Genomic DNA, 15,187 nt, shown 5'->3' with positions numbered 1-15,187 from the left:
ATCAATACAAAACACCATAGACATGTTATCAAATTGTGCTGTAGTGTTATAACCCTTTAAGCAATGGATATTCCAACAACGCATAATAACAATACACAGGCATATATTCTTTATCCTCTCCAAAGAACGACCAATACCAGGGGCGCCCGTCTCCACCTAATTCAACTTGTTTCTCAAGGCGCAACTGTAATTACTAATAAAGTTATGAAAATATTGGGGATCTGGGTGTTTTAAACTACATTTTGATGCCAGTGTCGTATCTCCCAGAGACTTTCAATGTACCTTGACTCGCCGTGTCTTACATCACATTGTTGATGTTTAGCTCTCTCGGGAAAAAAAAAATCCAAATATTGTTTTTGTTTTTAAAGCGATAAAATCTTTTTTTTTTTTTTCCCCCCCTTTCTCGGATGGATGTCACGAGTGAGCACCCCAAAAAATATACCTTTGGATTTGATCTTGACTAAGACATATGTGATAAAATCTATTGAAATAAAATGAAATATAAAAAAAAAAATCTTAAATGCTCTTCCTTCAGCAGCCTTTGAGGAGTAAACCTGATTAAATATTGAAAATGTTAACAAGTCACACGAGCTAAATGTGTTCTGAGTGCCACACCGGGCACAGCTGAGGCCCAATGCCATAAATCAATATTTGTCTGGGCCACCTGCGGCCCAGAGGGAGGGGGAGGAAAAGGTCACGGTGGCGTCTCGCACATCTCGATAGTGCAGTGTTTTCCTGGCTATGTCGAGGTTCATCATTCGCTGGAGTTTAAGCAACCGTTTTACCTCAGTTGTGGGAAAATATGTTCACATGTTTATTCAAACACCAAGAGAACGGTAAAATGCAAAAACACCATGAACAGACACTAGCTGTTGTCGCCCATTGTTCACACCCAGACACTCACGCGCAGACTCAAGCGAGCCACAGCATCAGGCCCCGCCTCTTAAAGCCACATCTCTACCACACAGACACTACAGTACGTACTGGATTTTCTTTCCATTTTACAGACGCAATTTGTGTTCGTTGGTGTGCTGAAATACATTTAAAAAGTTAGTTTAAAGTTGAAAACATAATTGTATGGCGTGATTGTAAAAGTCAGGTGGGAACAGCGCTCACTGCCAAAGCGCACTTCAGTTGGAATTACCTTTTCAGTTCAACATATTTGCATTTAATATTCAAGAACTGTTTGTTTTTCAATATTTAGTTGGGTAAATTAACATTAGGCACATTAACTTTCATGTGCAATGCAGTTTAATTGAATCATTAAGTATACATTTTTTCCCGATGTTCCAGCGCAGGATTGATGTTCAACTGTGGATAATGTAACATTATGACATATTTATAATATCTGTCATGCTACATTATTATAATAATCTTTAGGATTAAAAGTGGTCTTGTTTTTCATGAACTTTTAGGCCTCTTAGCATCTGTACTCTAATGTTGTAACGTAAATAATATAATGGAACCCTTTAAGAAGTCTAATTTTAGAAATGGTGTATAGAAAATTGTTTTTGCTGTTGCACCCACCAAATGTTTGAGAAAATATTTTCACTTGCTGAGCTCTTATTGTGCCATTGCCATGTATCTATTTTATGATATCTAAAGTTGAACTTTATTTAAAAGCACTTATTTTTTAAGCTACTGGGAATGAGTGAATGTGGGTTTTACAGTATGTGATATTTGACATTCATTGACAGTTTTTTTTAATAGGGTATTGCACACTACCTAGATTTGATTTTCCTAATCTTTAATCGTACCTTGAATTGGAAATTTAAAAAAAAAATGAATTGAATAGTGGATTTGCAGCTAATGGTGGTGTTGTATTGAATAGAGTAGAAAAGGAAATTCAATCAAAAACACAAAATCATGGACAAAAACGAGGCTGAGTGTGCGCACATCCAATAGCAGATAAGAGCTCGAGCATGTCGTCTCCCGATTGGCTAACAGCGAGCGCAAGAGGGGGCGTGCACGAACCTGATAGGTTGCGGTGGCATCGCTGCCGGTGTCAGTGCCCAAGCTGGAGAGTTTCTCTTTCATGCGCAGGTGGGAGCGCTGGCGCACGCAGATGAAGGTGGCCGACACCGTCAGCGCCGCCAGGATGAAGAGGACGCACAGCGCCGAGAGAACCAGCAGCTGGCCCGACGCCACCCGGGTCTCCTTCACCACGGGGATGTGGCTCAGGCTGCCCCTCTGGAAAGGACACACAAGAGGGGACAAAGCCAGCGTCAAAACACCGCCGATGGACAACCTCCGGCCCCGGCCCCCGTTCAATTTGAAAACCTAATAAGGCTGCAGAGGAACTCTTAGAAAAAAAGACCCCAAAATGTTTCACTCACAAAAAAAGGACTGACGATAAACAAACAAAAAAACATAAAAAAAAAAAACCTTCTTCAAACAATAATTTGTCTGTGTTAGCTCTTTTTATTCTGAAAAGCTGTCGTCAAAATGTCAGGCAAAATTCACAACATACGAGCATGACTTGGAATTATTTTGCCCCATTTTTAATGAATTTTGACTACTTTTGAGGTGCCCGAGCTTTCTCTGTGACAGGAAATATACAGCCAGTGGTCACGTAGTTCATAAAAATGTCAGAAAACATTCATAAAAGTGTGCAGAACTTGGAAAGTTATCCGTCAAGAAAAGAATTCCTGAAGAGTGATGTCATGTGAGAGTTGTACCAGGAACTCATTCTGTGTGTTATTAATTTTTTCTCCATAATCGTCAAACCTACAGCTTGTGGTCGTGTCTTTAAAAAATAAAAAAAAAAAAATTACATTTTATTTCTAATTATTTTACCCATCTACAATAAAATTTTGTTATCTTTGTTTTGATGTTATAACTTTTTTTAACCGAGAGACATGAAAAAAAATCTACATTATTGCTTAAGATGGTGGTCACATTAGTGTAAAAATAACAGGAATTTTTTCATAATATGACACAATTTTTAATTATTTTTTGCAAATTTTTAGGAAATTTTTTTTACCCCCTGAGAGATTCAGAATTATTTAGCTACCAGTACCAATGCTTTAACCAGGACGGAGGTGGGGGTGGGGGGGAGCAACTATTCATCCACAGCAGAACATTGCATGCAAAAATCATGTGAGGAAGTGCGATAAAAGCCCTAAAACATTTAACCCACACATGTTTCCAACATGCCGTTGTATCTCATCATTCATACGTGAAGTCTTCTCTTTTGGAGCAAAAATGGGATTCATAATGTTCATCGCAGTCCATCCACCCCCTACTCATTAGCCGGCTAATACCGGCCTCATAATGTGCATTCAGACAAGCCCTCGTAGCCCACTTCCCCTCAACCCCCCCACCCTCCACCCCCGCCATAGTCCACTTCTGTCTCCCACTACAGACATTCACAATCCCATTTAGAGCTGGCAAGGCCAGGCCGGGCGCTGTGCAGCTGCATAGAGGTCGGCAGCCTAAAAGCTTGTGAGCTTAATTAGCTCCTGGCTGGATTAAGATGTGAAGCGAGTGCTCGGCCAATGGGGAGCCGAGACTTGATTACGGATTCGGAGAAAAAAAAAACAAAAACAAAACAAAAAAGTTCAGATCCAAACGGGAAGAAATTGTCTCTTTAATACAACGTTAAAAAAAAAAAAAAAAAGTTTAACCAGGGATTCAGTTTTCTCATATTTCGGTAAAGGGGGCGTCTTGGAACAAAAAGAAGAGTGAAATGTTCAATTTTAAGACCAACAAGAAAGCTGCTGTCAAACCTACTGAAACAAGTTGCCTCCTGAACGTAAAATTGTTCAGTGAGTGGGAGAAAAGAAAAAGAATAAAACGATACACAGGATGGTGTGCACAAGGTCACCTGACCAACATGGCAGCTGCTAACTCAAATTAAAGTGGACTCACGATGGGATCGCGTAACACCGAATGCAGCGTACGAGGTCTCACGACTAACACGGCAGCTCCCGTAGCACGTACGCGACGACCGCCCGCCTCGTGATTGCGAACATGCGATTGTTTACAGCGACGTGTTCGTGAATAATGTTGGCCAATGAGCCTCATGCTGCTTCACCCAGACAAACCTCATCATAGGGAAATTCCACGACAACACAATAGTGAAAGTTTTGGTTCGAGTTGACTGAACATGATGCGTTTAGATGGCCTTGTTTTGATGTTTTTGGCGGGTTTTCGTGGGTGGTGGGGGTTGGGGGGGGGGACATTCGTGGAAGGTGTGTGTGTGTGGGGGGGGCGTTTAAGAAGTTATCAGGGAAAGGCGGCGTAAAGGCGTAATTACTCCACATCGTGGCCATTTGCATCGGCGATAAATTCCCGATGAGCCCAATTTCGACAGCAGAATTAAAAGCACCAACTGAGGGGATTATTAATGATGCATAAAATGTTATAGATTATCTTTAGCGCTGTATTACATTCGCACACTGAAGGACGGGAAAAAAAAAATCACCATATTTCTACTCATTAAAAAATCAGGAGGATCGGAGTATTAAAAGATGTGTCCCCTGATGGCTGAAGCCTGGCGACGTCTTGCTTTAAAAAAAAAAAAAATAATAATAATAAACCTTCTCGCTTGACCTTGCGGCTCGACTGTTTTAGCGGCTTCTTTTTCGACGCTGGGCCGGATCGCACGTCGTTTACGTCAGGGGGATCAGAGGTTCGAAGGGGCTCGTACGGAGGGGCCGAAACGGCGCCCACCCGAACGCCGACAGCCCCGTTAAAATGTCTATTTCGCAAAGTCATTAAAATCCTTGTTGATATGATCACAAATGCGTGGGGGGGGGGGGGGGGAGCCACCACTGTGTGAGGAAAAAAAAAAAAGACTAAAGAGGAACAGATAATTCATCACAGGCACGGGATGCTACTTGTTTTGTTTTCTCTGACGAACTCCAACGTGAGCCGTAACTATATTTACGTTGGCTTTGGATTTTTGAGCACAAAATGTACTCCCCCCCCCCCGCCCCCAAAATGTACATCCTTATTAAATGAATCCGTCAGAAGAGGATGAAATGTGTGGTGCGCGCAAAGCCTGGTGTGTTGGATTCAAAAACGTGGGACGGCAAGTCTGTCTGCACAAAAATAATAAAAAAAAAGGAGCATTTTTTAAACTCCATTTCATCATGATAGAATTGTTTTTCTCCCCCTTTTTCAAGAGGGGGTGCACCAACTGAGCCCGGGTGTAAAAGCGGATGCATGGCTTGAAAATTTCAGGAAGACTGCATGTTTCTTCCAAATTATAATTGGGGGGGAGGGGGGGGGATGGGAGGGGGCATGTTTGTGGCTTCAAATGTTGCAAGGACTCAATGTTCTGATTATCTGAATTAATATTTTTGAGGGGGTGTGCCAATTCAGTCTTGATGTTGGAGGGGGGGGGGTGCGTGATCAAATTTGAAAAAAAAAAACTGCATGGTTGGAACATCCAAACGAGGGAGGGAGGGGGTGGCTCGTGGCTTCATATGTTGGAAGGACTCCTTTAGATTGAACGTTGAGAGCTACCAAATAAAGTTGTTGTTTTTTTTTTGAAGGGGGGGGGGACTTGGCCTGGATGTTGAAAGGGGTGTGTGGCTTAAAAAGATTGAGAAATACTAGATTCTTACATGTTCCAAATTAATGAGATTTTTTTTTTTTTGGGGGGGGGGGGATCTGCAAAGACTGAATGAGTAGATCTATTATTTTTTTCAAGGGGGTGCGTCTTAAATGTTTGAGGAGGACTTTATTAGTCTGTTTGACTTCATTTTTTCTTAGATGTCATATCGCTTAAAAGACTGCATAAGAATGCACTTTTTTTGTGGAGGGGGGGTGCGCATACTGGATGTCAAAGGGGATCCGTGGCTGAAAAGCTTTTAAAGTTCCTGAAAGATTAAACATGAAATACTTCCCAATGATGCTGGTAAAAAAAATAAACTAAAATAAAATAGCCCAATCAAATCAATACGACATCCTTGGCTTGTGTGCGTCTCAGCCGTTACGTCTGACCATGTTCAATTGATCAATCAAGCGAGGACGACGAGGGCTAGATGTATTTATTTCTTTTTTTAAGGGGGGGGGTGGAGGGAGGGTGCCTTGGATTATTCAAATGAGGGGAGGGGAAAGGTCAGGCTCCGGTGCGTTTGGTACATGATTAAAATGCATATTTTTTGTGCAAAAGAGAGGAAAACTGTCACACCCAGTTAATATGAAGTTCAACACTCAAAAAGCCTGAGCCAGAATTTAGATGAATTATTGTTAGGAATTGACAGAATTCCCGACCTGTGCAATTTTAATTTCATAGAAACGGTGTCGATAAATGCAGAGCGGTTCAAGCAACTTGCACTGGAACTTAAGTCCCCGAAAGGCGGGTGCATCGGGAAGAAAAAAAATTAATCTAGACACGTATTTGTATGAGAAAAAGGTGAGGGAGGAGGGCTGATCGCCAGGAATCGCACTGAAATCATCAACAACACAACACGACGTTCACAAGTTTTCACCGCCGTTCTTCTGCGGATGCAAAATTTCATGCACGGCATGCAGAATAGATCGGGGAGGGGGGGGGGACGAGACGACAATAATAATAATTACCCGACTCCATGTCGCCGGGCAGGAAAGATGCCGTCTTCTCGTATTCCAGAGGCGCTTACTACACACACTGACGCCGGTTGCGGCTCCGAGGCGCGTTTATGCGTCCCCGGGCCGCCCACTCCCTAACCCCCACCAACACCGCCAACCTCCCCACCCCAACAAAAAAAAAAAAAAGTTCCCCAGTGAGGGTCTCAACAAAGGAGTAAAGGGGGAAAAAAAAGGGGGGGGGGTGCATTAGAAAAAGGGGAGAAGAATGCGGGATATGCCCGCCTGATTTTCCGAGCCGCGGAAAAATGTGCAGAAGCCCCCGAAGAGCGAGTCCATTCAGCACCGCCGCCGTCCTGGTGAAAAGAGACGGGGAGGCGCTGGGCTCCCTCTTCTCTCTCCCCTATCTTTTTTTTTTTTTTTTTTTTTTTAAGTTAAGGCTGAGCCCCTCCTTAAATTCGGCCCCCCACCCCCCTGTCGGTCGCACATGTCATATCCAGGGGTTGCCATGGCGACGCCTCCACATGTTGTCGACAGTGAATGTCGAAGGAGCGATGCCTGGCTAATAGGCTTGCGAGGCAAGGTGGGAGGATTGGGTGGGTGGGGGTGGGGGTGGGGGTGTGTGAATGGACGCAGGGCTCGTCGCTCATTTGTTGAGTAACCAGGGGTCTCTGTGTTTGCTGTGCTGTTTTCTCAGGCTTCTCCTTACTCCCCCCCCAAAGAAGAGTATGCCATAATTCCTCAAAAGTGTTTTCTTTTTTTTTTTTGCATTAAAATCCAGAGTTGGTAAAAAAAAAAAAAATACTCCCATTTTATGGAAGAAGTACTGATAAAAACCAAACCAACCAAAAAAAAAAAAAAAGACTGCTAGCCGAGTAGACGCAATGACTCAACTCCTGTACTTACAGTAAGTTAAAAAAATAAGTAAAGACTTGGAAATGTGAGTACAAAAGCAAAAACAAAATTTCAATGTCATCTGTTATATACAGCACAACACATACTGACAAGAAAAAAAAATGAGGTTGGTGTTTAAGAGCTAGCTTTACTAATGTGAACTGGCTATCAAAAATGTCGCTCCAAATAAATTTTGTCGCCATCAACATCAAAAGTTGTAGTCTGTCGACAGTCATCAACACAGATGGTCAATTATCAATGATCGCCACGGCAATGTAGCTTAGCATCGCTAGTTAGAAGGTGTTGTAATGGGTTAGCGTTAGCCAGCCAACTCGACACTCTCATTCGCTCGACACCCACGTCACTCACCAGACCGGGCCCCTGCCTTTTCAAGCCATACACACTCCAAGTCACAGATTTCACAGGAGAACGTCGACCCTGGCAACTCAAAGTAATAATACGTGCATCTCACGTGCACAATCACGCTGATAATCAAAGATTTATTTTTCTCCCATGACTCGATTAATAGTAGAAAGTCGTGGGAAAAATAAATGCTCACGTAATAATGACAGATGTGAAAAATCTACTGAGGTATTGGTACTTGGTTACGTCCCACCACCGTTCAAATTGGAGCCTGAAGGGCGACAAAAAAAGCCAACGAAACAACGTCATCCTTTGTCAATGCAAATTGTGCCTAATTCTTCAAACACCTCCAACATCTGCCTACGTCCGGAAGAAGAAAAAGTGCACTTTTTTTTTTTTTTTTAGCTAAAATGTTATACTAATTAGTAATCTGCGTGTTCAAAAAAAAAAAAAAAGATCTCTCCAATGGAGAGCAACAGCTGCACTTAGCAGAGAGGAGCGAGAGAGGAGGATTATGGAGCGTACAGAGAGAGAGAAAAGAGAAAGAAAAGGGGCGGTGAAGAGAGGAGAACAGGGGTCCTGTCAAATGCAGATGACAGTCTTTGGGGAAGAGGTTGGGGCGGGGGGGCGCGGAGGTGGAGATTGGAGTTGGGGGAGGGGGGAGCGCTCTCCAGTTTATTTTTTCCCATTCAGAGAGCACCCCCACCTCTCCTCTATTGTCCCTCTGTGTGACAGCTGGAGGTGGCAATGTGAAGGGGAGAACAAAAAAAGAGAGAGAGAGAGAGAGAGAGGGGAAAAAAAATGAGTTCGCTGACCAGCCCGCAGTGTCCAAAATGTCGTGGAAAGGAAAAAAAAAAAATAAATGCACACGCAACACCTTGCTAGCATCACAACTGTACCATAATTCCCAGCAGTCCTTGAATGCGGCTTGGGACAGAATATTAGGGACAGGCTAGACAGGAGCAAAATTTGAGGAAGCACTGTAAAAATCAGGAGAGTATGTTTCATGAAGGAAAATAGAATAGAAAAATTAATCTTGTATCAATGTACATTTATTCTTGTGAAATTTGCATTTTTTTCTTGTAATAACAGCAGAATTACAAAAAGATGACATTCCCTTTTCCCCATTAACTTCCTCCTTAAAGAACATTTTGGTACCAATACGTTATTCACTTAAGCAATGACAACTTTTGTTGTTGTTATAATAGCACTTTCCATATTGTAAAATGAGGGCATTTTTCATTTAATATTCTGACTTTATTCTTGTAATAATCCAAATATTAACTTCCATTTTTTTTCTCATACATTACAACTAATGCTACAATTGCAATCCAATTATGACTTGTAATAATACCACAATTATTCTTGCAAAATTCTGACTTATCTTGTCACATTATGACGACTATTGTAACAATACAACTATACTAGCGAAATTAGGTCTTTTTTTTTTCTCGTTAATTACAACTCTACTCTTGCAATAATACCAATTTATTTGTGTGACGTTCAGACTTTTTTGGGGGGAATAATGCCAAGATACAATATTACAAATAAATTAATAATTATAATTTATATTCTTCACTATGTACAATTTGTTAAAAAAATGATTAGATTTTTTTATGATATAAAAAACGAGACTTTGATCCACTAGAATGGCTTTTTGTTTTGTTTTAGCATGTCTTGATCAGTTTAAAACAAATAGACCATCAAAGTGACTTTTTTTTCCCCTTGGATATCTAAAGTTGACAGTAAATTTGGTTATTTTTGGCTATGAAATGCACGAAAACACCCCACCCCTTCTTCAAATACTGTTTTGTCACCCTCAGAGTGACAATTTCCATCATGCTCTTTGCACACTTGTAACCTCATTTAGGAGGAATTATTCAAAACTTCTGCCATCGGGCAGAAATGTGGCCCATGCCATCTGAAGAGTTTTTTTTTTTTTTTTTTAAAAAAACAGAGATTCGAGGCGGATGCAAGAGCAGACGATTAGTGTGACTGAGAGGCTTTTTTTTCCTGACTGGAAAGAATCCAAAGCCATCATTTCTGTCCTCTATTCTTTACGCCCTCTGGTCAACCAACTGCCGGCACAAGATGACGAGATTTTACCCCGAAAGCGCGAAGGCCAAGCGCCGCCGCATGTAATCCACTGCAGAAAAATAAACGCCTCGACCAAATACACACAGACAACAACAGGTACCAAGCGTAATTACCTCCGCTGATAGACCCAGAGAGCCACTCTGAACGGCTCTGTATACTATAATATTGTAATGACAATCAAATAGAACATGAAGAATGAAATAGTTCTGGTGCAGGTACATTAGCCACTAGGGGCTGTATAATGAAGAAATATTTGATAATACTTTACAACGAGACGGTTCACTTTATGGTTCAAACATAAAAAAAAAAAATTAAAAAGTGTTTCTGAGGGGGCGTGGCCTATCAAAGGGTCAATTAAAACTTTGGGACTTGTTTCCCGTCACGAACCGGGGCCGCAAATGGAAACATTTTCACACGTCCGGAGCACGAAGCCCGGCGGGCGCAGCACGCCATCGCAAGTCGCGCGGCGTCCTCCTGGCGGGCTCCGCCGCTAATGGCTATCACGCCGGCAGCCTTTGACGTGCGTCGATACGTTCTGACAAAAACCCCGGTGAGGACATACTGAAACTCTCCCACGGTCACTGGCCGGAAAAATATAGATATATAAATGGCGTCATGCCTGCTTGATCCGGCGGTAAGTACTTCTTCGAGGTGCCGCGTCTCCCGACAGTCGGCGAGAATCCTGCGAGGCTTATCTGTCCTAGCGCTCCTCGCCGCGCTCTGCTGTTTGCCTCCATGACACCTTTCATATTTCTAATAATGAAAAGGAGAAGGGAGGGGGGCGGGGCGGACGGACGGACGGAAAGGCAAGTGGACATGTTCAAACAACAGCGGGGGAGAGAAGAAAAAAAAAAAGCGAGGGAGGATGAATGTTAAACAAATGTCAGGATCAAGTGCACTTCCTGCGATGGCGGCGCTGGCCACTGAGACGGGATCATGAGACAATAACCAGTTTGATTGTTTGCTTTCACCTTGGCCGCCTGTTTACAAGCACGCCGACGAGCATTAATACGTCGTCGTTTGTCGTGATGTTTTGCTTGGAGAAATGGATCCGGCGAATCCTCGCGGAGTCACGGTTCGGCATTTGTGAATTCGCAACTAATATCTTAAAATATTACAAGATGGTGCCAAAACCCTGGTTGATAGCAAAGTAGAAATTGTATCTATGAAGCAATACACCTTGACTGACAAACCAAGATGTTTTTTTTTTTTTTTTAATGTTGGTGAGGGACTCGCATGCCACCATTGGTTCTGTTCTTGCAGAAAAAGGTCTAATATTTTGGAAACGCTACATGTTTGGAGTGAGGAACGTCATATCCGTCTACTTTGCAATTCCAGCAAAGCGCCGCCAATTAGCAGTTTCCTGTTCACAAATTCAGCTATTCTTGCGCTTTTCCCAGCAGAACCTACCCCTCAGCTTTTTGCACTCGTCGCCAAAGTTCTGGCTAATGAGCAATGTAGTAATCGGTGTCAAGGAAGTACGTTGAAGTGATCCATTTCCACTGTTAAATTAACTGTATGACATTCGTATTTACTGTATTTTCCGCACTATAAGGCGCACCTTCAATGACTGTCCTATTTTAAAACTTTTTCACATATAAGGCGCACCGCATTTTAAGGCGGATAGAATAGACGCAAGAGTAGAGGTTGGGGGTTCACTATGCATCCATTAGATGGGCTGCGCTTAATATTGGTCCATATATAAAGGTGCACCTGATTATAAGGCGCACTCTCAGCTTTTGAGAAAATTAAAGGCCATTAGGTGTGCGGAAAATACGCTAAGTTTAAAAGGAAATAAAACTGTTTTGGGATCATAGATTTTAGTATTTTTATGGTTTAAGCAGTAATAAAGGCCATCTTTAATATTTTGGTGATGTCAGTTGCTTGCTTTTATGAGCAATCTGCCAAAATCTCAATGAGTAGTTCCACTTTGAAGGGTACCTGGAAATAGCTTTAAATGACTCCATAATGCCGACTTCAAACCAAAAAATGGCGGCTTTCTATTTCCTTTCGGGCCTACAGGCTTTTCGATAGATGATGTAGTATTATCAACAACGACGCGAGTGCCATGTTTCGCTTCCTCGGCTAATAACGTTGCCACCGTTTCACACACAGGATGTTATTTTCCCAAGCTATCACTTTCCTTTTTTTTTTTTTTTGGGACGAGCACAATGTGTGGGCTGCCGCCTTCAAACGCCGTCGACGTGACAACCGTGGATGGGATTTACCTTGATGTGTGCCACTTTGAACCGCTTGGCACGGCTACAAGACACAGACTTATTTGACTGGAGAAAATAGCAGACCGACGTCGCGAAACATTGCAATTCAGCTAAATCGGGACCCCTTTCGAGGCGTTTGATCGCAAACTATTTGGAAACACACAAGCACGATACATTCAGGGCATACTTTTTTTTTTTTTTTGCTGATGATTGCATCTAATGGATGAGCCGTGTCTTTTTTTTTTCACCCCCCCGCATTTGATCACTGTGTAAGTTACTGTTCAACACCGGAAGGCACCACCTAATGCAGCAATATTACATCAGTGCGATGCACATCGCGGTAGTTTCAAATGTAAGCGGATAAGCAAAGCGCTTGAAAATAGATTTTAAAGCCCAGAAGGCGCACCCCCGCGTTAATATCACTTTAACAATACCAAGCTGATGGATGTGGGGCCGGGAAGAAATAAAAATACATTCCTTTACCGCATTGTAGTTCAAAGCGAAAGCCTCCATCACCTCCCCAAATGGAGCTTCGGCACTCAAGATATTATTTTTATGAATAATTTATCGCAGCCATTTTCAAAGAGCCGAGTTGAATCCCAACTATTTTCGGTGTAGCGCGCGTCGGTTAAATCTGCAGGTACGCCGTGCTAATGCGGAACTGTCAACAGCGTGAGAGGACAGAGTTTGGAAGTTGGTTTGGTGGGCGTGTGCAAAATTTGAACACCCGCCGAATAAAACCGGTACGACCATCCCGAGAGGACGGCTGAAAATCAATAAAGAAGCTGTGCCACTTACTTACAGCAAGTCGGCCATTTTAAGTTGGCGGGGGGGGGGGGGGGGCGCACTACCTTTTAAAAACGACATGCATTGTTATTTAAACATGACCCAATACAAAAGGACATTTTAGATAATGATTAATTCTATTGTATTACATATAAAGAAGCACTGCCACTAAAGGAATCTCATCCTGAGTTAAATGCGGACGGGAAAACAGGGAGGCTTAATTTTCTTTTTTTTTTTTTTTTTGGTTTGAATACAATACACGATACTTTTAAACTATTATGTTCTCCGAAGCCTCGGGGAGAGATAAAACTGCAATTAATTTTAAAAAGGGACGCAAACAGCAAGACAATACATCAAGTCGCACGAGTAGTGGCGACGGGCGGTGCCTACGTGGGCCGCGAGAAGTAGTAGTAGGGGGAAAAAAAAAAAAAAAAAAAAAAAGTCTATTCTTCTTTGTTTGTGTCTGAAGGACCGGCGGACACGCCAGAAGGAGCAGGACTAAACGAACAAATTAATTTGCTATTGCAAGGAACCACTGTCGTCAAACGATGGTCTCCACTCAGTTTATTACAAGTTATATAACTTGTAATAAAACTGAGCGAAGTTGCCGTTCATAAAACAAAAATATTTGTGTTTTATGCACGGCAACAGGTAAATACAGAGCTTAATTGTGAATGCTCTCTTCTGTCAAAGCAATTAATTGTTTTGACGGTCACTATACGTCACACGCATGGACAGATGAACAAGAATTCTTTGTTCGAAACAATAATTATCCGATCAATTAAGAGGAATTGCAGCATAACAATCTCTGCCCTATGCAATCAACTACATTACTGTAATTCCCAGCCTACAGAGCGCACCTGGTTATAAGCCTCACCGACTACATTTGTAAAGGAAATACCATTTGGTACATACGTACGCCGCAGGTGCGTAAAAGCCACAAGTGCCCACATTGAAACACGAGATATTTACAAAGAAAGACCGTACACAGAAAGAGTTTAATGTTAGCGTGGCTAGTGCTAATGCTAGTGCCATGCTAACGCTAACTGGGTCGGTTAAAGTCACTTCCTCGGCACATATATTCCAAAGGTCTCATTCTTACGTTTTCTACTCGAGTGCCCCCTTCCGGCCGTCGGGGAAAAAAAAATGCACAAATTAGCCGCATCACCGCCTAAACCGCAGGCTTGAAAGCGTGTGAAAAAAGTTGCGGCTTGTAGGCCGGAAATTACGCTAAGTTTCCCCATATTGGCTTGATGCAATTCAGGTATTTGTATTATTTTAACCCGATGTGAAAATACCACTTCTGCCCCAGTTGCTGACCAAAACAGCAGCACGTACTGTACGGAGTTGTTCTTGGACATATTGAGACCACCTGCCTGAGCATATGCCTCCATGATCAGCCGGGTCTTGCGCCAGCGACTCTACGGATGTCGAACCACGGGGGTCGCGTCCTTGCTCGTGTATTTTTCTCAGCCGCGTTCTCGGGAGATAATTTCTTCTACCGTTAGCGCCGAGGGGTAAACTCGGCAAGCTCGTCCGGAGACGTGTCCTCGCTGGACGTATCACCCTCTGATTTCTCGCCTTAATTACTTTTAATTGCAGGAGCCGCGCGCTACATGCTACTGAAGCCCAGTTAATCTGACGGGGGACATTGAGCGGCTGCGCACCAATTAAAAAAAAAAAAAAAAAATACACATACTGATAAATTTGAGATGTTCCGATATAAGTCAGAAAAGGAACAATTGTCGGATATCTAAAGAGATTATCCTGTGGTGGCAAAGAGTGCTTGGATTTGTTTCACCTCACAATCACGGAAGTCCGTGGGGATTTGTGATCGTCAACATTGAACAGGTTTAACATGTATGACTGTCGGTCCCTACCGATAGATGAGGAAGGAAAAATCTCCCCACACCCTGGATCACGGGATCATTTCTAGGGATGATCTTTTCAAGTTATGCCATATTCAGGCCTCTGCTGAATTTGATCACGAGGAAGGAACAGGCCCAAATTTGGCCCAGTTGTTGGTCACTCACTGAATTCTCTACCATGACAATCACGTGGTCCGTGGTTTGGGCAAATTGACACTCCTAAGGATTTGCGAGTGATTATCAGTGTCGACAAAAGGGGAAAAAGTCTTACAGCCCAACCGCAGGACAGTCGGTCAGGATAATCTTTTTCAGACACACAACAATTTGGCATTTGCCGACTTTGTTCCGGAGAAAAGTGCTCAAATTTGTCCCGGTTAACCGTATATGTGTTGATAAAAAAAAAAAGTGTGCCCTCAAGCCAAAGCAAGGAGCTCTGTCTTA

General features: G+C 42.7%; 1 protein-coding gene across 1 annotated transcript in view; it reads right to left on the bottom strand.

Moving 5' to 3' along the window:
- ptprn2 (protein tyrosine phosphatase receptor type N2) overlaps positions 1–15,187 on the bottom strand; it is a 110,201-nt gene that overhangs the window by 25,719 nt on the left and 69,295 nt on the right. The window contains exon 12 of the mRNA XM_061805863.1: positions 1,975–2,190. Coding sequence (XP_061661847.1) covers positions 1,975–2,190 — 216 coding nt within the window. The remainder of the gene's footprint in view (positions 1–1,974; positions 2,191–15,187) is intronic.

Source organism: Syngnathoides biaculeatus, chromosome 19, assembly GCF_019802595.1.
Source record: "Syngnathoides biaculeatus isolate LvHL_M chromosome 19, ASM1980259v1, whole genome shotgun sequence".
NCBI classification, from domain to species: domain Eukaryota; kingdom Metazoa; phylum Chordata; class Actinopteri; order Syngnathiformes; family Syngnathidae; genus Syngnathoides; species Syngnathoides biaculeatus.
This window is presented reverse-complemented; position numbering and strand designations above follow the sequence as displayed.